This window comes from Battus philenor, unplaced genomic scaffold (assembly GCF_028537555.1).
Source record: "Battus philenor isolate CCGP_79_NKW_IND1 unplaced genomic scaffold, ilBatPhil1.0.hap1 SCAF_28, whole genome shotgun sequence".
Lineage (NCBI taxonomy): Eukaryota > Metazoa > Arthropoda > Insecta > Lepidoptera > Papilionidae > Battus > Battus philenor.
In genome coordinates, this window is record NW_027181691.1 from 8918876 (window position 1) to 8946077 (window position 27202).

Sequence of the window (27202 nt, forward strand, 5' to 3'; positions counted from 1 at the left end):
CCAATTCGGGATATAATTCAATAAAATAACACCTTAAGTCAATCAACCGGTGTTGTGAAGTTTCTTTATCGCAAATATTGTACATATCCTAGTCGACACTATTATTTTAATTATTCATTTAGTTTGTCTTTCTAAAATAAACTATCTAACGTTTGCTGTAATTTTAAGAATAACTGCGAAATATTAAAATCAACGTTCAAAATGACTGAAAGTTCACCAGATGAGGCAAGCTCAAAGCGTAAAGATTTCATTTGCGGCGTAGTTGAAGGTAAAGTTGTATTTATTTTTGGATATCTTGTCTAGTAAGAAGTTCTATAATGGTGCCATAGTTATAGATATAAACATTGTTGGTTACGACAATGTGAATGACCTAAGCTTGCGTATTGCAGGCTTTTACGGACGGCCGTGGACTACTGAACAAAGAAAGGATTTATTTCACAAGTGAGTACTAAAATTATTTCGATTTTCAATTTAAAAAACAATAATATATTCGCCGGACATTAATGTAGCTATCTTACAACCACATTTGAAAGCAATCGAAAATAACAAATGTTTGTAGTATATACTAATAATGGTTAAGGAATTAAAGAAATAAATACATAAGGGTACTTTTTAAAAGGTTCACCTTCTACTACTTTTTTATTATTTGTAATTATAATTAAATATACAAATATAAAAATAAATAATGATCCAATAATTATTCATTATCTGATACTGACTTATCTAGTATTTTTAAATTAATAATAAGAATTACAGTTCGAAGTCAAACATTATATATACAAATTTTATGTAAATTAAACCTGAAGTTATTTTTACTAACCAAAAAAACTTATAACTTTTGTCTGTTTCAGATTAAAGAAATGGGGTATGGATATGTATGTATATGCACCAAAAGATGACTACAAGCACAGAGCTTACTGGCGGGAGCTGTATACAGTGGAAGAGGCTGAACACCTTACCTCCTTGATATCTGCAGCTAAATTGCAGGGGATAACCTTCTGCTATGCACTCTCCCCGGGTCTTGACATTACATATAGTAGCCAAAAAGAGATAACAATATTGAAGAGAAAGTTGGAACAGGTTAAAAGATATTTCTCACTTAATGTACTGAATTAATTTGGTCATGACTTCTCTTATTGTCTATTTATTTAATTTAGTGTTAACTTATATCAGACATACATTTCTTGAGGAATGATTTGGAGTGTATTATGGTAGTATATTGGCCAATTTAGATCATGTTTGCTGGATTGTTTTACCCTGAGACATTGACACCACATTGATACTGCCATTGTTTATTACATTTTTCTTGTTAATTTATTTAATTATTTACATGCATACTTCTAAGATCCAATTTCCTAAAATTTATATGATGTGAAAAATATTTTTCATATACTTTAAGGCTAATTATAAATTATATTGTTATTGTCAAATCAATGTCTGCTATGTGGAAAAGTCATAAAAATGGGGAATTGAATATTCTTATTCTATCATTTCAAGTGTTCTGTGTATAATGTTGCGATTCCCATAATAATCATATTTGAACAAAAAGCCACTGAACTAGGTGATATAGTCAAAATGTCAATACCTTCAAAAAGTGGGAATAACTGAATGCAACCTTGACTGATGGGTTTTATGCCACTGCCAGAATTTTCAACTTTGATACATTGTTTTAGATAATTTTTAACAGTATTGTATATGTCTATTTATTTATGTAGGTGTTCCTTTATTACATTCTTGATTGTTACACTATAGCAGGGGTGGTGAAGCTCTTTAATAGTGCAAGCCATTTTTCGAAATCTGTAATTTTTTGCATGCCGCAATTGAATACATATTAAAAACACGCAAAAGAATGTTTTTTTAATAAAATCATATATATTGAAAGTATTTAAAAGTTCAAAATATGTATTGAAGTTTAATATCAAGGTATATGTATATAACAACACTTAAGATGCCAGTTAATTAATTATGATGGGTGTTTGCAATTTGTTAATTTTATGGTGGAATAATAATAATAATTATTATCATTCATAACAGTGGTTTTCCCAGTTTCGATTTCCCAGGAGCTGACATAGGCAATATAAGATTATATATTGAAATAATTCAACAATCAATCGGAGCCAAAAATAATTGTTTAATGACCTGCATATGGCTGAGGTGGTGTAGTTTGGCCACTACTGCACTTTAACAACAATAGGATTAGATATCCTTAAATTGTAACAAAAATTTCAGATTATTTGATCATCATCTTTATTTCAGCCATAAAATGTCTAATGCTGAACAAAGACCTACATGATAAATTTTGAAAGACCTGTTGAAAGTGGCTTGCAATTAGTGACTTCCAATTATTTTAACCAGGTTGTCTGTCCTCATTATTGGATGTCCAATGCAGTACTTGCTGATCTGTAAATTATTTAATGTCAATATGAAACCATTGTTAACATTATTAATTCATTTTCAGGTGTCCCAATTTGGCTGCACATGTTTCGCGCTGCTATTCGATGACATCGAACCTGAAATGAGCGAGGCAGATAAACAAATTTTCCAGAGTTTTGCACATGCGCAAGTAAGATTTTCAGTTAAAATACATTTTTTAGATCTTTTATATCTATAAAATTTTGTTGTATTCCTAACATTGCATACTACCTTTACATTCCTGACTTCATGTCTATTGATAGATTTATTAATGTCAATATGTTAGTCCTGGATTCAGTCTCTGCTTTGGAGATCCTTCTCATTGGTTAACTAGTCATTATCTGGGAAGTCCAAACTTTTTGCACTCTGAAGGCGAGCTCTAACAACAAATGAAAATCTGTTACTTCTAAACTATAAACAATGTTTTCAAAAACTAAATGTAGGTGAAGTAGAGATTGGCATATGAGATATAAACATACTATAACAGTATTGTGATGTAGTGTAAGTAAACTTTCTGATCACTACCTGAGGTATTTGCGACAAGATCTTTGAATAAAATCTTCTCCCTTGTCTTGTTTTGCTGCTTATACACCTCAAGTGGTAACTATTATACATGCACTGACTATACTCAAAATTTAAAAATGGAATCTTTTCATATGGTTTCATGTTTTAGTAGTTACTAGATAAAATATCTTATTAGTATAGTAAGTATTTTACAGCTCCCAATAACCACTTTGTCATCTTAACACATTGTTGACCAGTCATGAGTAAACTCATGATGCATTATTTTGCATTGCTGTTGGTGACAATACAGTATAATTGTTGGTCAGTATAACACAACTGTTTCTCTTGCTTATAAAACCCACCATAAGTTTTGTTATAAAAAAGATATAATAGTTTATAAAATTACGGTTGAACATAATGAAGAACCTTTCAATGAATTATATGTGAATGCTTTATGTGATTGTCTGAATGATTGAATCAAATTGTTGTAACTGTGAAAATGATTCTGTGTCAGAAGAGAGCAATTGTGATATTAGACGACCAAAGTATCAAAAAAGAAATACAATAGCATCAGATATTGATGATGATTTGGAAGAAGAGTGGAACAAACATGATATTATACCAAACTTACAGAATAATTTTAATATTCCTGGTGCAACTATTGAACTTGGTGACGTTCCGACAGTCAGTAGAGGAACAACTTTTTTATTGAAAGTGTTTTTTTTTACGTCTTTACATAGATAATTTTGTACCATTCACAAATGGAAGAGTTACTTAAAATTTCTGCAAAAAACCCAGCCAGAGAGATAAATTTTCAGTAAAATTGCCAGTCAACAAATGCATTAACCTGCATTTCATAATAATACTTTGCACTTTGCATTATTTATGAACATCATCCTGAACTTTGCTTATTGGTATATAAATTTACATGATCTTGTATACATTACAAAAATAGTATATTTCTAAGAAGAAATCAGAAGCACTTGGGATATGGCGGATAGACAATCTTGTTTAGGTTTTAAATATCTAATGGAAAATGTACAAGGAAGCCCTATGTCCAGCAGTAGATGTCTTACAGCTAAAATGATGAAGCCAAAATAACTTTGCTATATTTTTACAGGTGTCAGTGACCAATGAGATACACCAACATCTAGGATGTCCACGTTTCTTGCTGTGTCCTACGCAGTACTGTTCAACTAGGGCTGTTCCAACTGTCAATAGTTCGGAGTACCTGATCACACTTGGCACAAAGTTATCACAGCAGATAGATATAATGTGGACAGGTGACAATATCTTTTTAATTCTCTTTTCTAATTAATTTTATGATGAATTAATCTGTATTTTCAAAACAGTTTTTTTTATTGTATTATTATAACATTATTCATTGATTCAGGATGAGTATATAAGTCAAAGGTTTCAAAAATAATAAACAATGATATGATAATATAGTATGAAAATAGTTCTTTGAGATAAATATTACTACATATTAAAATAATTATTGTCTATTGACCTTTATGTATAACAACATGTAGCATTGAAACTAACAAAAATATTATTTATTTAAAGAGTGTTTCTACCTGTGTATACATATTACGTTACTTGACAGAAAAGTTCAGACTTAGTAATGACTCATAAAAAGATTTGATGGAATTTTTTTAACCTCACAGACAAACATCGGATATTGACCTTGGTGGGGTCATTAACACGTTTATAGTATGACCGTTAACAATACATATGTTTGTCACGGTGCTTTGTCTAAGTGAGAAACAGTTTCATGGCTTGCATATGATAATAAATGGCTAGACTTATTTGTATTCAACTGTAATATTATTTACAGAGAACATGAAACATTTATATTCCTTTCTTATAATGAACTTGCAATATAATTAACCGACTTCCTTTAAAATATTATGTGGACCGGAAAGGAATGTCGCTTTCTTACTATATTTTTTAACCTTTGTTATCAACAACCTTTTACCATCAAGTATACAAATTTTCAATGCTGGAGTGGTGAAAATCAATCAGTATTTCTGTAAAATTTGTCGACGGAAACAACATTACTTTCCGTTCCCCCTAATATTAGTAAGTAATTTATTAAAAACTAAATTTATTATCTTTTATACATGTAAAATATTTTAATTGTTTATTAATGAATGGTGTTGATATAACAAGATAAACCAAATCTTATATGTAAATAACAATTTACATTCAAATGGATATTTATATATATACACATTTTTATAATGTAAGAAATTTAAGAAGAAAGATATTAAGAACTTTAGACAACCAAAAGTAACTGAGATAGTCCAGCGGATTTACAAGTTGAAATAGCAGCGGGCAGGCCTCATTGTGAGCACTGGAGCATTGAAGTTGTAGAGTAGAGACCACTATATGTGGACATAAATCCTTCATAAAGTGGATAGAAATCCTCGTTAAGGTTGTAGGAAGAAACTGAATGCAGGTCAGCAACTTCTCCATTTGGAATTCTGACGAGTTCATGTCCAGATGTGGACATCCCAAGGCTGAAATGATACAGATGAAGTGAATTAACTAAAAAATAAACTTTTTATGGTATTCTTTATATTTGTCTCTCTTGCACAAATTTTACTTATCTCTCTGCTTACTCTCTCATTAATATCCATTGATTTTTTGACACATAACTTTTTTCTATAGTAAGATGACATTAATATGTTTGTCTCAATGATATAAATTTTAATTAAAATCATAATTTGCTTTACTAACTCTTGAAGATTTAACAATAGGAAACTTCTATAAGACAGATCGCTTCTGGAGCCATTAGGTTCTGAAAGTGGAGACCATGGAACAACCACAAGATGGACAAATGCCTTTCATCATTGAAAGAAGCAGGATGCATCACTTGTAACTAGTCATAATAGAAATTGGTGCAGTAGGCCTATAGGCATTGGACATCTTCCAGCTGAAATGATGATTATTATGATTTTAAGAACTTGATTTAAATTGGAGCACTGTTACGTCGTAATAGCCTTATAATATTTGGTATTTAATTCTTTAACAATCATTTGCAGGTCCAAAAGTAATATCCAAGACCCTTACAACGGAATGTATAGAGGAAATAACTCAAGTGCTGAGAAGACCACCAGTCATATGGGACAATTTACATGCAAACGATTATGATCAGAAGAGGATCTTTTTGGGTATGTTATATGGACTTTATATTAATTTGTACAGACTTTGTTATAAGTAAAATCATCTAACTGCTATCAAAGAATATAAAATATTCACAAATTTTTTCTAAATTACAGAATAATATTAATAGTTAAAAATGTGTGTTATTTTTAAACCATTAAAACACTATGTTTATGTATTAAAACAATAGACTTGTGTGTGTGTTTTTATTTAAATTATGAAATTGACTTAACTATTATATTATTATATATTCAAGTGAATCTGAGATTGCCTAGGTTTGGCCAGATCCGTGGAGTTGATGTTTGTATTGGATTAAACTACCTTTGAATTCTCATTGATTATTGTCTCAGGTTAAGAATATAAATCTCTCTAACTCCTCCCAAACACAGGCATGCCGGAACTTGGTCCTCTTAGTTTCTGGGTATCTATATCCACCGAGGAAAACAGACTCTTCCAAGTCCATCACCCAAAAGCCAAAGGTACCAAAAGTGTAACACTCAGAAGTACCGCGCCCATGCCGCGTATCTCGATTATTGCTCTACCATTTGGGTTGCCTTTGAAAAGGTTGTGCTGGACTATCAGCTAAAATCCCACGGTGTTCTTTGATGGATTTTGTCAAAATATAAGAACTTTTTCACATATTTCCGTACTTTAAACGACGCCAGCCAAGTACCTTAATGTCTTAGGATAGAGTCGCAGGTCTCCCCCCACCCATTATCATAGAGACACGAAGAGAATTAGCTCAAGTCCTACTGCGAAGCCGAGTCATCCATCACTAAGGCCTTTCTATAGAACTTGGAGGCGTAGTATAACCTCCTTTTACATTCATGTTGCAAATGAGAAACTCCGATGTCCTTCGTCTCTCTCGCTCTTTCCCTAGCTTCTCTATGAAATATATAACATAATATAATAAAGGTTTATCTGTACCCAGGTCCTTATTGTGGAAGATCACCGGAATTGATTCCACTACTGCGTGGTGTACTGAGCAATCCGAATTGCGAATACAATGCGAACATGATACCGATATGGACTCTAGCGCACTGGGCAAGCTGTAGCCTAGATGCGCCTGCGCATAGTAAGTAATTAAATAAAAAATTCATACAAACTTTATCACTATTTTTTAACTTTGTCAATACCAGAGTTAAAACTAGAAAATGTTCAACTAAGCACATTAGTTAGTCAGAACTACATAAGGATGCGTTTACATTGGCAACATAATACTAGAACCTACTTTTATTACTGTGTCTGTACTTTAGAAATCAATGTATTTCTTTTCTGACATACAACATAAAAAAAAATAAAACTGGTTTAGTTTCCGAAAAAAACCTAAGATATCCAGCTGAAACGAAAAGATCTTTGAATATTTATCTATGAATATTTATGTTTAGTTCGAAAGTATATTGCAATTTATCTTGGAAAAAAATATTACACACAGTGAACAATAAATCTTCATATATAAATAATAAATTATTTATATTTTACATATACTAAATTGATTGCAATATTTGTGTCAAGCATGGAGGTTGAAAATAAATGTCATGAAGTATTGTGATAATATCAACATTTTTTTCAAGTAAATTGAAAACCAGCAATAAAACATCAATGTCGAATATTTAGAATGTACTGCAAGTATAAATTAAATTGTTACTTTCACACACATTTCTTTGCTATTTGTGACCTTGTTATATCATCTGTCCCTTTTACTAAAAATAAAAACACGCTCATATGAATGAAATGCTCACTTATGTAAAACATAATTAAGGTTTTAAAAAATTTAATGGGGAGACAATTTATTCACAATAACTATGGTTTATCGCAAGAATTTAATCAAAATTTTAAACTTAATTTTGTTGTATTTTTAACAGTGGAGGCAGTCTCTTGGGACATCAAACTGGAGCGAGAGAGCGAGCAAGGTGTATGCGAGGATGAGCCCCCTCTCACTCTAGGCAAACATGTTTATCATCATCGACAGGCATTAAGGTAAATCAATCAAATCAATTTAATGGAACTATTAACATGATTCCTCCTCCCTACAAAATGGGAGGGCATTTTTTTTTATTCTTAATGTTATCCACAAAAATCATATAAAGTGACTTGTGTATGTTATGTTTTAACTTAAAGCTATGAAGTTACCAAACATATTTTGATCCGAGAAGAACCCACAACATAGTCAGGGTTTTTATTTGTGGTCACTAATACAATATTCTTAATATAATTGTCAGAACAATTCATTTCTAAGTTCTATTATCACCTAGTTCAGCAATCAAATTTATTTCAATAATGTATCCACCAATATCCCTGACTACCCACATCAGTGGAATAAGATAAAAAAAGTTACTGATTTTATGAAGGCAAGATAAAGGAATAACAAGCCTCATTTTGTTTCTGGTGTTAACCTTAAGCACATTATTACTTTAGTACAAACACCCATTCTGAAAAACAGATATACTTTTTAGTCCATGGACCGCTGTTTCCACAGGCTCAATTTCGATGAAGCTGTACAAAGCCTAGTCCGGCTAGCAGCACAACATCAATTACAATAAATAGACAAATAGACAGATATACTTTGGCAAATGGTGTAATTGTTTGTTTATGTAATATACATATGGAATAATTAAAAAAAAATATATTTTAAACAAGTGTAATTGTAACTGGATCATGGGGTCTGTATTAGAATATAGTATAGGTAGTTTCTTGTTCCTTTCTACACTAGTGATTGAGGGTTATATGTCCTGAGGCCACTTAAACTGCCTATAAGCCGAGATATCGGGTTTATTGATGTTTAACACCGCCCAGAGAGCACATATAGGATGTTATAGGTAATTCCTGAAGCAAGGAGCCCTATCTTCCAAAGTGCAACATACATTATGCACGGCTCCTTAAAACTTTCAAAAAATTGAACAGTCTGGAAAAAGATGGTAGCAGAAACTGACGTGCGTGGCCATGAGTCTCAGTCATGAGGAAGAAATGAAGAATCGTAACCACTTTTTGAATCATACCGGCAAGCAAAGTGCAAAGATTAACAGTAAACCTATATACATACAAGTTGTTTTAAATAATGATATTAAATGAATTAATTTATTTCAGACAAGCAATAAATGAATGGCTACCAGAGTTCTCCATCCCGAAGACAGCTCAAGGGCCAGTCATAAAGCCACAACCCCCTGTCACTGGTAAGTTTCTTAAACTGAGAAACGATTACTAATTACCAATAGAATCTTAAAAAAACCATTGTGATTTTATTGAATTTCCAACATCCATACATGGTTGAAATTCCTACTAAGTATTTTACTAATACTTTTATAGTGCGAACAGCTCAGGAGTGGAACAATCTAACGGCCTCATTGTTTCTAGACAATTATAACTTAGGGAGTCTTCGAGACAAGAGTGAATAGGTTTATTGTAGGCAAGCATGTACCCCGATCTCGTCTTTCTTAACATCAGGCAAGACAGCGGTCAAATTCTTCGCCTAAAGGATAAAAAAATATTGAAATGGTTTGCTCGCAACAAACTTTCTCAACTACTAATAATTAGAAAATCAACTACAAGACAATGATGACAATGATGATAATGATGAACAATGACTATGTATCACAATTTCGTCATCATCAGCATTTCAAAACATAAATCTTCTTCTCGTTAGTTTTAATAATAAAATTAAAATCATATAATCATTGAATGAATCTCATTACAGCATTCAACAGTTTTTAGTTGAACAAAATATGTGGAAGTTAGTCTTTTGATTCATTTACATGGTTGATATTATAATGTACAACAATACCTCACTTTGCGTCTTTTCTTTTTGCGTTTTTTACAATTTGCTTTCCTTCTTATTGGCACTAATTTTTACTGTGCTTCGGTAGATTTTCAAGGTTGCTTGGTTTTGGGTTTTGTTTTGTTTTGGGTTCGAGTATATAATATTTTTTTTAAATTTTCTTTTTTTTCTGAAAGATGGCAACACTTTTGTTTCTTATAGCGCGCCGTGCCATCAAAACTCGGGGATTCCCTTTCTAACTAAAAATCAACGCAATTTTAATACAGTTTTATTTTTACTTTATTTTGCTAATTTTAGAGTTCAGTTACACAGCTGTGGTGTTTTTTTAATGGAAAATAAAAAATTTAGGTAAATCTTTGTGTTGTTTCTAGTTGCAAAAAAGCTACTTAATATTAATAATTTATTGATGGAGTTACATATTTTTACATACGCTTGTAATTTTTTAGCGAAATGAGGAGCCAAATTTGTTTTTTTTTAATGTTTACTACGACGTAAAGTGAGGTATTTGTGTACACATAAAAAATTACCTACTGTTGGAGTTTTTGGCGGCTGTTCTAAGTAAATCAGTATACCAAGTTGGTGATAACTTACTACTTATAATGTTAAAATTATCGATTATTTAAAAGCGTATGTTAATGTTTAAAAATATTTTGAATTTGTTTGTGCAGTACCACCGGTGCCGATAATTCCGATCCTGCCGTCAGTGAACACGTGTATGTCGTTGATGACCGCTACCAGCACTACACACACCACCAGCACTGCGGACATGGCATCGCATTCGTCCCAAATTCCTACTATCCCCACAATCAATACCAGTCAGCTGCAAGCACTTGCTGAAGTTTGCTCTGCCACACCAGACAGACCTATTTTGTCTACTGGGGTAAGTACTTCCTGTACAGAGTGATTTTATTTGATAGTTGAGCCTTTAGATGTAAAATATCTTTATAACCATTTTATAATATCTCTAATCTCTCTCTGGTCTCTTACTTATTCAAGCAGATACTTGTTAGTTAGGTTTGGAGTTTATTCTAATTTAGATTTATTAGGAGGATCGGAATGTAATGTCGTTTCTGTCAATATATTTTACAGAAAAATCGATTGATCATTACCGCTGCGGCATTGACAATTTGTATACTAAATGACAAAAGATTGTTAATAGCGAAGGTCTGATCATGAATATCTTGCTGATTAGTAATAAAAACTTGTTAAAAATGTAGTTGTGTTAATTTAACTTAAGAAAGTGACATTACTTTCCGATCCCCCTAATATAAAGAGATAAAGTTCTATCGGTGCAGATGTTGCTTTGTTAAAGCTTTTATATCAAGCATTGTAGGATTCATATGATGCTGTCGGTATTTTTTATTGACTTGGCTCATGCAATATTCGTTCTGGCAACAGTTTGAGATTTTGTAGTCTCGGTCCGTTAATATCTACTTTCTCAGTCTATAGGTTCCAAGAAAATAATTATTAGGTCATTTTTGAAACAGCATTCTAGATACTTATTTAATTTACTTACCCACTGCAAGGCATAGGCCTCCCCTAAAGATCGCCACAATGACCGATCTTGCACTACCCGCGTTTAGGGACTCCCTGCGACCTTAACTATGTTGTCGGAGGCCCACCAGGCATCAACTGGCCTGTGGTCCCTTTTCGAGAACCTTTCAGCCCTAACGGCCACCTGTTTCACGAACGATATGCTTCGCCCACTGCCACTTCAGACGAGTAATTCTTTGAACCCATTAGGTAGACCGACGATAAAGTTAAGGTCGAGTAAAGTCACTAAAACTGGGCAGTGCAAGATCCGGTCCTTGTGACGATTTTTGGGGGAGGCCTATGTGTTCGGCGACCAGCAACTGTATAGAAACAAGAAAGAGAAGACGAGGGTACATAATCACTTTGGATGTCAGTAAAGATTCAGAAATAGGAATCAAAAAATCTCTGTATTGTCTTATCAATAATTTTCAGAATGCTTTGAGTCATCAATGCTATGTAGTTGGTATACAAAGTAATTTACACATTATGTATTCTATTCAATTATTCATATTTTTTGTATTATCTGTCTCTTTCTTCCCAAAGAAGTAAATACTTCTGAACATAAAGTTTATATTTGATAACATATGAAAAATATTCTTAATAATCTTATTAATTAATATGATCAGCACCAGCACTTTAGGTGCTTCTTTTCTGATTTTAAATGCTTTTAAAATGTTGTTCCTGGAAAGAGATAGATAATGAATATTCTTAATAACAATATTGTGTATTTGATATATTTAAGTTTTACACAGATTCAGAATTTTAATATTTTCTATTTTTTAATAATTTCAGGTATCACCAATAGAAACCTTTAATCCTGTACCGAATCCAGTAATGAATTCCTTGGTGTCACCAACTAAAGTGATATTGAACGAATCTATACCGAATCCTATAATTCCAATTGCAAGCTCTAACATGTCCTTGCCATCCGAGATACCGGTATCAACTCTCCCTGTACCAATGCTCGGTCTAAAAGCATTAGAGAATCATGGTGACAAAGATCAGAATATGATGGATAAAATGGGAGGAAGCAATGTTACAGCGACGAACGACAGTATTCTTGAAAGCACTAGTTTTATAGAAGAAATGAAGAAAGATAAAGAAGATCAGGATACTGATCCGATAATAGTAGATGATGTTGAACCGCCTATAGATGTTCAGAGGAATGGAGAAATGAGTGTCGGAGGTAACCTCGATATATACAAGTTGTTTGTTATAGGTGTAAAAGCTTTAAAGTTGTAAATGTATAGGACATTTGCTGTCAATTAATGTACAGTGCATTCTATTCAAAAATGAATTTAATTTTATGAATATAATATAGTAAGAAAAAGCATTGTCTCTGATTACTACATATTAAAATTAATTATGGTTTACTATCTGACTAAGTGCTGCATTGTTGTCCCATGTTAAGATCTCCACATCCAACCGGTCCAATTAGAAGTTTCTGGGGAAGAACAATGTCCAGCCGTGGACGTATTACTTTATTTAGTCAATAGTATTATTTAGTCAATTGTCTAATTTGTTTGAGTCCGGTTATAGCTAATGATGAAGCTAATATTTGACCCACTTGGAATGCTAAATGTATGTTAAGGCAAAGCTGTTAGCAGGTTATAGAGATATATCCCTGTTACATCTCGTGCTTCTACCTCCATTTTCATAATGTGCTATAAATTTATTTCTAAGTGTTAATACTAATGTTTTAATATTTTAAAATAATGTTTTAAGCTAAACTTATGTCAACTTACAGATACACCGCAAACGTTGAGTCCAAGTCGTCCATCTATCCCAGAAGCAGGTGTTGAGCCTTTAGATGTGGATCCTCCTTCAACTACGGCTACAGACTCTGATATTGTCATGAATGATGGCTTGAGTGAGGTATGTTCGATAGTTTATCAAAACATATAATATATTTTTATATATAAATAAACATATCTATAGCAAAAATATAAATGTCAAAAAAAATAGCCGAATCTAGTATTTTCTTCAAGGAATATGATATTTACTTTGCCACTTCAGATACAATACAATTTTGGAAAATCTTATATTAACAGGATAACAAAATTCATATGTTTTTAAACCATGCACCATGAATAAAAAACAATAGAAACAATAAAAACTACACATATCAACAATTATGACTGACCAAATATTCATGCAAATATCCAATATCCGGTAATGAGATATTATAATCTATATATAATAGGGTTAGTTTTCAATTTTCTTTGAAAATGTTGATACCTTAGCGCTGTAAGGGACAATTAAAATAAAAACCCAAGAAAAAAAAGCTTGTTTGTTATATAAATGATATTTCATTATTTTTATGTTTACAGAATGGCTCAATGCAAGTAGAACCGAGCAACAGTCCCCTCAGTGGAGACATGATGGTAGAACAAGCAGACTTGACAGAACCCACCGATGAGTAAGCAAATATTTATCTCTATCTTTCCCTATACTGAGACCCTACGCTGGCTACCTCCTAATTTCTTCTACGAGAAGTTTGTTTCATTGGAGTAGGCATATCTTTTAAAGATTAAAAAAATTATTACCTAAACAAGTTGTTGCTCAAGTCATAGATAGCAAAAAATATTAAAAATATCGTTATTTGCACCAGTAATGTAAAAATATAAATTATGGAATATTCTTCCATGTCTTTGGGTGAGGCCAATGCCTTGCAGTGGGCATTTATGGGCTGATTGACGACGACTAGATATTTACAATGATCCTGAACAAAATATTTTATATCATCTAGGTGATAAATAAATAACTCTAAAGTAAATGTTTAGTAAATAGTTTATCATACAATAATAATTATTCATGAATGAATGAATTGTTGATTTGACTTTTATTACCAATGCATATGGCGGTTGGTTGTCATTGAAATTTTCAGTAAGACCAATTTAACAGTTATGTAAGTAAATGTTTTTAAATTATTTACAGAGCGGTGGATGAACAAGCAATAGAAGCGAGTGAGCTGACAACGGATGATCTAATGCTTTTGTGTGACTTGTTCTACCTACCCTTCGAGCACGGCTCACGTGGTCTGCGTCTCCTGCACGACTTCAACTGGCTGATCATCCATGCCTCCAGTATGCTGCCCAAGGGCAACAAGTCTGAGGTTAGTTTCACTTAATTTTTTTTACGAAATAAATACAAAATTAGTCTTATAGATTATAAATATTCAAATAATATTACTATTGAAAACTGGTTATAATATAGCTTTAACAACATTATTGTTTGCTTATACAAATCACACAGTAAATTAAAAAACATATTCCTTACTGTTCAATATTATATATAAAATATTACTTTTTGGTACTGCAGTTAAGTCCATATTAAGTAAATTCATTGCACAGAGATTATGTGTATTTTTTTTAAATACACTTTTATAGTAGATTTCAAAAATTATAAAGAGGTTACATATGGATTTACATGCGGCTGCTTTTAAAGTATTTTTTTTTTGATTTGGTTTAAATTTTATTTCATTGGATTTTAATTATGACAATGCTTTGGTTTTTCAGACGGGTGAGTGGAGGCGTCGTTTGCGACGTTTCGCCTGGTGGACCGGACGTGCCAGACGACTCGCCCGGCGGCTCTGTGCTGCAGCTAACCGCGAGCTTCATGCTGAGCTGCATCCATACGTGTGGGAGTTATGTGCTGTACTCGCGTTGCTCACCGGCTTCCTGCGCTGGTTGGGTAAGACCATTTATCTTCCCACTGCTGGTACTACATATCATCATCATTTCCTCTGTAGAACGAAGCTGGCTTTCCTTCTCCAATATTTGGAAAATGACAAGCGTTTTAACTAGTTTTCGTATATTTGTAAAAAAGAAGGTCAAACTGGCGACCCGAGTTGTTGATATTTTTGCGGTACTGTCAATATATCCATAGGGTCAATTTAGAAAGTAGTCTTGACTTATAAACTTTATGAAAGAGAACAAAGATTTCAAGTATCAGGACGTGAATAATAATTTAACTTTATATATGTTTATTACAATGTGCTAGTCGAAATAAAGATATTAGTTTCTATGAACATTGAACTTTTTTGCGATCCACATAAAGTTAAACATTGGATGTTTGACACAAATTGGCTTTTATGTTTGACACCCCTGTAATAAGTCGCTTAATTATTTATCAGAGACGTTAACACGTACTGCGACCATAGAGTTTACTTTGTATAAAAAAAAAAACAATTGTTTATCTCATCATCAGATTTAGGAGGTCTATTGACGGCGGCCTCCTCCATGATAAACTGTTACTCTAAGTGCATATGGCAAAAGCGCGGTGGCAGTTTCGACAGCTCTTTTAGAGCGCAAAAGCTTAAAAGTTTTATTTTTAAAGGAAGAATCATTTAAATTAATCAATTATTAATAATTATTTTTCAGAACTTGGTAAATTTCCACAAAACATCACGTCCAATACGCAAGGAACGTACACATGTAAGTCCTATATTTTTTATTTTTTTACTATAATAAGATAACACACACACATAAATATTTCCGAACGGAATGGTATCTGTGTTTGTATCTGTTGTGTTTTTAAGCGACTTGAAAGCGACTTGTATCCAGTGTTTTCTTTCGACCTTAACGGGGTCCACCAGCAGCGTAGAAGGTGGAGGTCCAACGCTGCGATTAACGGACCCTGGTCTTTACTCCAGAACAAAGCCCGAACGACCATTTGTTCAGCGCGATGTTGGCCTGCCCACATCTAGCGTTTTCCGACGACATTATTTGTCGTGATTGTGACTTTCCATAATTATATTTTGTTGTAATTATTTCTCTTTGTCTGTTTATATTTATAGCTTCAAAGTTTTTGTAGTGGCAGTGCATAGCCAGTTAGAATAAAAGTAACAAATTCTCAGGGTTCTCAAAAGGCTGGCGTGAGGCATTTGAAAGTGGTGCCCAAGAGCCGTGGGTGTTCAGAGGTGGTCTGACCGCTGACCTGCGGAGGCTGTTGCCCGTTGAGTGCAGCGGGGATGTGTTGAGACCTCAGACCACTCCGAATGGCCTGCCACTCACAGTTCGACCATATACACCGGCGGACGAGGATGCTGTAAGTATTAAACTAAATACTGTTCACATATTCTGTTTACATATTCAATAAAAACTCAATAAACTCTATAATTAGAACCGTAATTTTTAATTTATGCAAATGTATGCTACCTACCATTAGTTAATTTTATATATTAGTGATGAGATGATGATGAGATGTGTACACATCTTTTATATATAATTATTTTGTTTTTACTTACTTCAGTATTTCTTGACGTGGCGCTCACGCCCCATACGGGGGTGATTTGATTGCTAAGGGAGGCAAAAAGAAAATAGACTCGACGTGAGTTTAAAACTTTTACTTTAATATGAAAATTAGGGTATGGAGGAATTTTAGAAAGGGGTAGGTACACTGGTCTACAACATCTTTCATATTTCCAATTCCAAGTCTGTAAGAAATTGCATTATGCAATAAGACCGATAGTTGTACTTCAGTGTATTATAGTATTTTTTTACTTTGTTTATAATGCTTAGTACAATAAGATATATTAATATCGATATTAAAAAGAAAAGCTCAGGTTGCAGTACTGAGTCAACAAAATTATCATTAGCCATGCTCAGCAGGCGACAATTTGTGTCAATTATTCTTCATAATAAATGATAGAATTTAATATTCTGCGGGGAACCGACTTATCTTATAAGCAATAGAACGCGTCTGATATATAGTGCAATTTTCCTCCCGCGTAACATCCCTTACCTTCTTATTACTACCCAATACAATAGTGTATTTTCTGTGTCGTTAAATAATCTAAGTAAAGAATTAACAGTTAAAGTTTCTTTTGTAAGAAAAGAACCAATATTTAGCCACTTCCGCACATGTAGTGGTAGTCGTGCAACAAAGTGCACCGCCCGCCAGCCCGCTGATAAATGCAACTGCCACCGTTAAATCACTCAACACGTATTGTGCCTGATTACATTAAATATAAAAGTTTCTTTTATCTACAAAAAAAGCAGTATAAAGGCTGCGGTGAACGTTTTCCAGGTTAAATATTGATGATGATGATTTTCCTTTTGTTACAGATTACAGTGATATGTCACAAAACGTGTCGCGACGGCTCCGATTGCTCGGATCTGTTCCCCAGTGATTTGCAAACGTTGCCAGGTGACAGGTAAACTCAGAGATTATATCAATGTCTATAGTTACGTACACAGGTACTATATAGTCCTGCTAAAACGGCTTAATAAACGATGGATTGCCTATCCAAGATCTGGAAGCAGTCTCGAAGCTTTACCTAATATTGTTCTGATAAATGCTTGCGAGAAATTATCTCAGAAACATGCCATAGATCTCAAATGCACATTATGTGCTGACGGCAGTCCTGAACAGGATGTGTACAGTATGTGTTGTTTTCGTTTTATTGATTACACATATAGAATCTACAGAAAACTAGAGTTATTAAATAATTTAAACAATTAGAATTTACCCTTAAATATTTTAATTATGATAATAAATATATATTACCATTCAAGTTAATAATTACAATTTTACAAGTTTTAAATAAAGCAAGTCAATTGACTATCCGTACGCTTAGTTGCGCCGAGAGTCAATTGACTGTCCATATAAATTGTTGCACTGAGGTATATGAAAGTCGATTAGTGATTTGATATTAAACTTACATAAGATTACAATCGTTAATCAATTTTATATTATGCATGGATTAAAGAAAATTGTTAACATTTATTATTAACATGTAATTTTTTTCCATAGAGGTATTCCTTATCTTAAAATGTAACAGTGAACATTGATGTATTTAGGTCGCCATCTTGATTTATGGTGTTAACAACATTTCTTTTATTCGACAATTAGCTACTAATTTAGTTATATGTTATATATATATATATATATATATATATATTGGCTATTTCTGGAAAAATGTTATCGCAGAGCTTAGTTTTTTATTATTTATTTTAATTTTTATACATACAATGCTCCTGAATTTAGTTATATTATTATATAGTGGTAACTAAAGTTAGAGCTGGATCACAAGTAGACACGATGTGGGTGAGCCTTTAGGTGGACAATGACGTAAGCAAGGTTGGACGAAGTCGCGATAATGCTTGTCCCATACGTTAAGTTTGGAAGTGAAGATGCATAATTTGTTAATTAAAGTGATACAGGTCGGGTAAGCAACCAAATAAACAGGAGGTAGGGAAAATAAAAATAAAACTGGAATTTAAACTACTAGGAAGAAATAATAAAAACCCAAAACAATGTTAGGTAAATAAAATAAAAACTGGAACTGTGATAAATGGCGATAATTCGTAAAAAATTAGCATATTAAATAAGAATATAAAATAGCACGAAATAAATATAAATTAAGATAAAGAAATGTAATATGACCCGGTTATGTCATATTTGAGGAAAGGGGCGAAGGACGTGAGGCGGTGAACGAAAGCTAATATGAAAAAGAATGATAGAAAAATCTTTGAAGAAAATCAAACCCTGTCCTATAACAAGATAGGGAGTACGAGAGGTTCCCAATAACAAGGGCCATTAAAAAAATGTACTCTAAAGAGAAGGTACATGTGACTTTCAGATTGGTGGCACCATTTTTGACGCTCACTCCGGAGCTGTGTATGGTGATAGAAGATGACGAGGGTTGTATACAACAGGAACCTGATGCCTCGGAGGTCGACGCCGATGACTCCGAAGAAAAATCTGATGGAATTGTCGAAATCAAGTTAAATGGTGAGTATATACGGGATATTTTACCTACAAAAGTTTTAAAGGGATAAATGCACAGTTTATTTGCTGTTATTTAATGTATGGTATAAAATGATTCGTTTCAGAAATAATGTGATGATGATGTAGAAGTGTTTTGAAAATATTTTTTTTGTAATGTCAGAACTTTTCGGCCAGTTACATTCCAACAAAAAATAAAAATAATGTAACATATTACAAAGTGATAACTATATACAAGAGAAACATTTTAATGTTTAAACATTTTTAAAAGTTTAAAAGTTCTTTTGCTGACAAATGTACATCCACTTGATTAAATCTTTTACCCATTGTTATTAATAAAGTTCCACAAGATATCTTACCTTCCTTTTCTTATTTTGAAACCTTGATTTAAAGCATATTATTAAATAAATCTTAATATGGCATTCAAGAGTTTTTATTATATATTTTTATTATATTTGCAGATATCATTGTTATATTTTTTAAATGTTCGACTATCTATTTCGCTTCGGCACATCATAGATCAGCATTTCGAGCCTATGGTAGTTTATTACTTATGGTAAAACAATTAACGATCGAAAAGTAAGTGTATATGCTTACTTTAATAAAGTTATTTTGAATTTGAATAACTACCCATATAATTTGGTTAAAATAGACATGCAACCAAACCTATATTTAAAGGTTTTATTTTTATTTTTGTCTAGGTGTAAAACCGGAAATAGTTGGATACGCGTGTGCTGCTCTGAACGCAAAGGAGTTCTATAAGAAACAAGAGATTGCTTGGATCCCGGAGATGTGTAAGAAGTACCCTGAGGAGTTGATTGAGAGAGAAGACCTTAGTCCGGCTGCAAAGGTGAGATTTTACCAGATCTATGTGAACTCTGTGATCTAGGATTATGTCATTTAAGAGAGTTGTTATAAATGTGGAAAATTTAATTTAATCAAAATTGGACCTTTTAAGAGAACTCTTATTGATTGGCAATTTTTTATTTAAATCTCTTTTATTTTTGACTCTTCACTGCTTCACAAAGTGTTATAATTGTCGAAAAGAAGCTGGAAGAAATTCCATAACAATACTTCTTTAAAACAAAGTTTAACAATACCGATTTATGTGTATATACTTTATGTCAGATATAGCCAAAATACAAACTAATTGAAGGAACCTTCAGAATAATTTATAATTCACATCATATACTTGTATCATATTATAGCTCATAGCGAGGAATAAATGTACAAGAATAGTAATAGTGGTATCTGCGGGACTGCAAAAGAGGTAGAGATAGATAGAGATGGGAGGATGACGTTAGGAAATTATCAGATCCAACATGGATGCGTATAGCAAAAGATAGAACCGAAGCTTAGGCTTTAGAAGGCCTCTCTTGGTAGACAAGCTGATAAGATATAATGACAGTTTTTCAGATATAATATTATCTTATTATTATTAAAGCTATTTTCAACATAAAAGCTATTTTAATTATAATAAGCATAGTGATAAATAACATTAGTAAACATAGTTGGTTCCTCTTTCTTGTTTATATTTAATTTGATATTGATTATTAGACTTGTTTGATTTTTATTTACAAAACCTTTTTTTCTCATATATTTACTAACGTTTAGTTAAAGACATATAGCCAGATCTGTATACTCCTAAAATAAGCAACACAGCATATTTAAATTTGTATATTTTTATATAAAACATATTGCTATTAGCGTGCTTAATTAAAACATCTGATCAGCCTTTTGAAATAGGAAAAACAAAGTCTCTGCTATATAATATAGAAAGCAAAAATTAACTTGAAAGGTGCCCCTGTCGAAAAGCTTGGACACAAATTTCTATTAAAGGTTGAATGTAAATAATTCAAAGTGAACGATAAAGAGGATGAATGATTGAATGGTTAATCCATTTTGGTTAATAATGGAATCAGATGAAAGCGGAATATAATAGTTTCATATATGACAAGAAAGATAAAGGCTTATCGTGAGTGTACGAAACTTGGCTTTAGGGATTGTTGTTGCCCTCGTTGCAGTCTATATAGACGCACACTACAAGACATAGGCTTATTACAAATCGCCACGCTTAGCAGGCAGATTGACTATCGCATTGTGGTATTATAGTATGCAGAGGGCCCTGTAGTCCATTTTTTAGAAACTTGTTTGTAAGCAATGGGAAGCCCATATTATTAATGCACTATGTGAATTATATAAGATGGTATCGCGGTGTTTAAACCCGCGACCTACAAGTGCAAGTTTCAGTCCGCTGGGATAAACGCCAATTGTAAAGCATAAGCCCCTCCCACAGGTCGCCACGATGACCGGTCTTGCACATCCAGACACTTCACTCGAATTTGACTGTGTTGTCCGTCCACCTAGTGAGGGGCTTACCCACGCCGCGTCTACCTGCTCATGGTCACAACGACCAGCTTTTGACTAGCCAGACTTTGTCTAATCAAGACTTGGTTGTTATAGTAGAGAACTATTAATAATTCTTAGTGAAAGATAAGTGAATGAATGAATGATTGAATGTAAACTGATTTATAATTATCAGCATAGGTTCATACATTGATGTATACAATGGGTTTGTAATAATATATTGCTTTTTTATGTTCGTGTAGGAATGCATCCGTCACTTCCACCAGTTCGGCAGCACGGCTCGTGCTCCAGACAGCGTGTGTCGTGCTCATCCCGCGCTGCTAGCGTGCAGCGTGCTGCCAGCCGCGCGGGACTCGCTCGCCGCCGCGCGCCTCATCACCTGCCTGCTCGCAGCACTGCGCGCCAACGGTATTTATGCATGCACTTAACTGCAACATGCAAACACGCACGAACACATGCGTAGATGCTATATACCTACGTGTACAGTCTAGATTCCAAATTTTAATGTAACCCAAAAGTTATCTGTGGGGATATTGCTCAATGCCGTGAGGCAATTAAATATAATTAATGTTTACTATCCTTTCCTGCGGTCTTTGTACTGCCAAAAGTTATTGGCCAATCGCATTTCAATAGAAAATATAAATAGATATAAAAGCTAAAAGTATTAAAAACTTGAAATATCATAAAGATATTCCTTTTGCAGAGTAGTGGTCAACTAAGGATTTTATGAAGTTATGTAACAAATTGTAAGTAATGTATTTTAAAACCGACGCAGGTGTAAACGGAGTACACGCATGTATCAACGCAACAGATCAGTATCTACACCAGTTCTACAGCAAGTTGGGCTTCGTGGAGGTCACCCGGGAGGGCAACCGCGTATTCCTCGCGCGTGCCTTCTAGCGCCAATCATCCATGACAGTGCTCAGGCGCCGACGACGTTTCCTCATTATCAAACCGTAACCAGTCAGGTGCTCTGACTCGCCGACCTTTATCATTTCATGACCCACTAAATTTTTGACACTTGTTATTTTATCTGACCCGCTATGTTTCTGACATTTATGTCATCTGACCCACAACATTTTTTGACATTCATTGTTTAAGTATTCCCACACTTATTTTTTAAGAATCGTTATACAAACCACTCTATTTTTCATATACATTAACGACAGAAATATTCCGCCCATGCCGCGATAGACTGCTATTATATTTGTGTTCATTTTCATAAACGTTCATTTATAAACATCCTCAATATGACTAACCTATAATTTTTTATTGCAATAGTTTGCGTAATAAACTTTCATATTGTTTACAGTATGATATCGATTTTGCATACAATAATTGACGTTTGAAACTAGATAAAATATTTACGTTTGACTAATTAAGTATTTAATAATAAATTTATTGAAAATAAGAAAAAAAATTGCACTTACTAATGTTTTTTTATACGTATGTATCTTTTATGTTTTTAATGTTAACATCTAGATAAAACTTCATTATTCCATTCTTTGTTTACGTTTTTAAAATCTTCAAAAATGGAGCTTAAAGTTTGCGGAGTAAGTGCTATTATGCTGTGTAATAGTTGAATTAAAATTTTTCTTAACTGAGTTTTTCTTATAGTGCTACCAAAACCGCTGTACCGCGCCTTAGGTTACGCGCGAGGGAGAGGTAACTACCGTTCCATTTCGACGTTCGTGCTCTATATTTTTCGACCCACACCTAGCTCAGTGGTTCCGGTAACACTATAGTAACTTATGAATTAATTCCCGTATTACTTTATAAACGGTGGTTATATTATCATTAAGTGTAATGTATATTTACCTAAAGGAATTTTTCTACGAGATTATGAATGTGTAGTACAGTGGTATTTTTATTTTTTGTCGTCTCTCTCACACGAGTTAGGAACGTTATCAATCTCTCTCGTCTATTGGGATTTCAGATTTTTTATAATTTGTGCTTTCCATACTAAGCCAACCATTCATCATATTTTCAGGCATAGGTTGTCCACTGCTGAAACATATGTCACTATGATTTCTAATAGGACCGATTGGACGAGGACCGAGAACCCTCCATCCACCATGCTTGCCGGTCCATGGTCTTCATTCCACTATCTTAAAGCCCCAACTCTTCAACTTTAGGTAAATATACATATAGGCGAATTAATTATCACACTTCTATTGTATTACATATGTTATGTACAATTATTTGAATTGACCATAATTTATTAGAAAATCGATATTTCAAAATGTGTGAACATAGAAAGAATTATGTGTTCTGTACTATTGTATGATAAATATTGTATATTATTAATAATTAATTATAATTTTTCTAGACAATTATGGGTGCAGCCCTATGCAGTTATCAATTTTAATATGTCATTATATAATTAAGCATTCACAATTTAATTATTTAAGATGTAAGAATATATGTATTAATTAATATACCTAATAGTTTTAAGAGGATTAATGTGCTTCTTCCATACGGTTAGACGAAATTGAATTTTAACTTCCATTAATAGAAATGAAATTTGCAACGGACTGAATGTTTTGTGGAAAAATTATCGGAAATGCTTAATACGTATCGTGTGATTGGGAATTTTAAAAAAGTAATAGTTCAATTTTCGATTTGATATTTACAGATAATAAAATTTAATTGTTTTCTTTGAAAAACCTAAATCAACAATGAAGTACTGTTTTGGCAATTAAAAAAAAAAATTTTTTTGTTAGAAAGCTCTATCAGAGTTAATTATCATTTTAGACAAATGACGTCAAGTGAAGCAAGCTGTATCCAGGATATATGACCTTCACAAGGTCATACATCCACCTCGTGGGTAAACGTTCTACGGTATGCTTGCTACTCAGTGGTCTCCAATAAACAACGTAAAGGCCCCAGCACTCTTAACCGCTTTGACATTAGAAAGATAGATGATTGTAATGTGAAGAAATTTTTAAGATGCGTTTACACGTGACTAAATTTAAAAAAATCATTACAATTTTATTTTTCTTTAATAATTATTTGTCAGTTTTAAAGATTCATTACTATTATTTTATTTTTAAGATAAAACGGGAATCAGCGGACGTACTATATTGAACATTTTTTTGCTTTTTTTACGATAAGTGTAAATAAGTCTAGGATGCTTTAACAACAGAGTAATATAATCTTACTAAAACTGTAGATGAAGATTGAAATTTAACCGTGTAAACACATTCCTACCTCGTTATTACTAAGGAGACAAAGGATGTGTTTTCTGTTATTAAACGGCTAATACAATATATATTGTATCAATAACGTAGTGCGAGACAGAGAGAGCATCAGCCGTTCCTTTCCATCATTGCTCCTTTTACCTCTGCCACTACTACTATACTAGTCTGAACGAATTTCAACATTAATTTTTATATTTTAAAATGCGTAGTAGTATTGCATTATGTTCTAAATAGATTAAATAACTTTGATCATGTTTTTAAATGGAAAATAAAATCTTTATTCAAGTATGCATTTACATGCACTTATGAATTGAAAAATATTTTATCATGAATAGTAAACTATTACCGACTCAAATCTCTGATCTTTTACGAAAGTGGGCCAATAACTCAATAGTTGCTCTATTTAAATGAAATTTAAATTTTTTCGATGTACATCAATGTTGCAGGCAGACAAGGAGAAGATAGTTTTTTGTAATAATGATATATATGAAAGAGGAATTGACTTAAAACAAAAAGCATCCTTTTCACGCGATATCGTATTTTGCATATAATTTAAGTGAAACTATTGTAAGGATTGTATAGTGTAAAGGTGGGTAGTCGAATGTATTGGACAAGGTGCCTAGTCAAGGTGTAGCGAAGACTGAGTCGATGTGGCGAGTTCTTAACGTACGATGGTGTATTTTGATAGTCTTAGGAAAGTGCTAGAGACGGCAAGATGTTTAAGTATGATAAAAATTGTGACCCTATTTAAATTAAGTCTATGGAACGGTAAAAGAGAAATAACTGAGCAAGATATCCAATATAGTCATACTAAAAATGTAACTACCAGATATTTCGAACTTGATACAGTAAGTAAATTGACCGACAGACATTTTATCGACGGACAATAGGCCGAATTGGGTTATTAAACCTTTCGCTGTGAACAGCTTCTTTGGCGTTCGACTATAGATACTCATTCTCAGCGAACAGCGCCTTCTGGCGTCGTACATTTGTTTTACATTATCGTGTCAGTAATTTGTTTGTTACCAACTCAATAGCTTCACCCGCTTCCTGTGCGGATATTTTATCACTTAACCAAATACGTGTCGTTCATACAGACAATCTACTATCGCGCCTACTGCTGTAAGAGTAATTCATTTTTAGACGCTCCGCAGCGAAAGGGTAAAGTTATGTATTTTCTTTGCAGAATTATAATGAACACTTCCTATACCCTCATATTTACTTATTTAATCTAATGTTTAAATTAAGTGAGATTTGTTAAAGGAACGACAGATTGTTCCTTCTGTATTGTCTGTCAGCCGGCACAATTGTCCGTCGGTATAGTGTCTTGTTAACTATACTTGTTCAGTTACATCACTTTGTTACAGATTAAAAAGGTTGTATTTATACAATTATATTGAATTAACAGTGGCCGGAATAAATAATGATACTTGAAATGGAATAAATCATTAATGAACTGAATTTAAAAATATGACGGTAGTTAAAAAAATCAATTTTGTTTGAAATTATTTTAGGGTCACCGCACACTGGCCATTTCTCAGTCACAAAAGCTAGAAAATGCTAAAAAGGTCACGATACAGCTAGTATCATAATGGACTCGTACATGCATGCGTCTCTCTCTTACCTCCAAGAAGTTAATTGAGGTAAGAGAGAGATGGTTTAGGCATCACGAGAGGTCATCCGTTTGCGGCTATATAAAAGGAAAGCACTAATGGAGATATTCTAATGGCAGCGTTTTGTAGTTGTCTCTGCTGGCTCGTGTGTGGCAATCATTTAGATCATGTCAATATAAGTGAATTTTTAATAATGGCAATTTTTATTTTGTTATATATGTAGGTCATCTTATATAATTTTAGATCTTTCGCGTATCTATTTATGAATTTAATTTTTATGTTCAAAATATTATCCTTAGTAGTTGTTACGTCAAAACCTTACCATAAACAAAATATTAATAAAAAAATGTGAAATTACTTTCTACAATAGTAGAGTAAAAATTTATTATGCAATTGTTATATATTCCGTATATATGGCAACACCGTTCGAAAATGTGTTGTACAGATAATAAATCATATTTTTCATGATACTGTAAAACATAATGACTGTGCTATTATGGCAATGAGTTTTGATTTACGCCATCATATATACACTTGGTAAACTCAGGGAATAGGCTAACAGTATTTTTAAAGTTATTTCAAGCATTTATTTAATCAACTGAAGGCTCTGTAAACATGAGCGTTTATCATTAAAGTATGCGTTAATTCCTCTTATAACACGGTTAATTATTTCTTCGTAGTAGGGAAAATCGTAGCCAAAGTGGGAATTCGCTGTATGATATAGCAACACCGGTCATCGCGGCCATCTTGTGAGAAACCCGTGACTTGAAGTGGGCGTGTACCGGTTGACATGGGTAGGTAAATGCGTTATACGAAGTATTTGTAAAATACCTCACCCCCGTATAACACTACATATTTACAATTGCTTATTTAGATTTACAACATTATTCTGGAGATAT

At 33.0% G+C, this 27202-nt stretch overlaps 1 protein-coding gene across 2 annotated transcripts; it reads left to right on the forward strand.

Annotated features, from left to right (window-relative positions):
* Oga (O-GlcNAcase) lies at window positions 1–27202 on the forward strand. Of its 2 annotated transcripts, none has more exons than XM_068769467.1 (22): window positions 1–268; window positions 390–441; window positions 852–1080; window positions 2459–2563; window positions 4037–4199; window positions 5964–6092; window positions 7016–7159; window positions 7950–8064; window positions 9172–9257; window positions 10528–10739; window positions 12185–12578; window positions 13140–13267; window positions 13723–13811; window positions 14330–14507; window positions 14911–15085; window positions 15775–15828; window positions 16251–16441; window positions 17461–17549; window positions 18978–19129; window positions 19825–19973; window positions 21733–21898; window positions 22266–27202. In XM_068769467.1, exons 1-22 carry the CDS (start codon window positions 202–204, stop codon window positions 22388–22390), a joined length of 3192 nt encoding a protein of 1063 aa, XP_068625568.1. In that variant the 5' UTR covers window positions 1–201; the 3' UTR covers window positions 22391–27202. The 2 variants fall into 2 exon arrangements, with proteins under 2 accessions (XP_068625568.1, XP_068625569.1); XM_068769468.1 differs by having other exon boundaries at window positions 22194–22277.

Excerpts from the sequence above, each read along its gene's own strand:
- Oga (XM_068769467.1), top strand. The coding sequence starts at position 202 with ATGACTGAAAGTTCACCAGATGAGGCAAGCTCAAAGCGTAAAGATTTC. Across the intron at positions 6,093-7,015 it reads TCAGAAGAGGATCTTTTTGG|GTCCTTATTGTGGAAGATCA; the intron begins GTATGTTATATG and ends ATCTGTACCCAG. Across the intron at positions 15,829-16,250 it reads TACGCAAGGAACGTACACAT|GGTTCTCAAAAGGCTGGCGT; the intron begins GTAAGTCCTATA and ends ACAAATTCTCAG.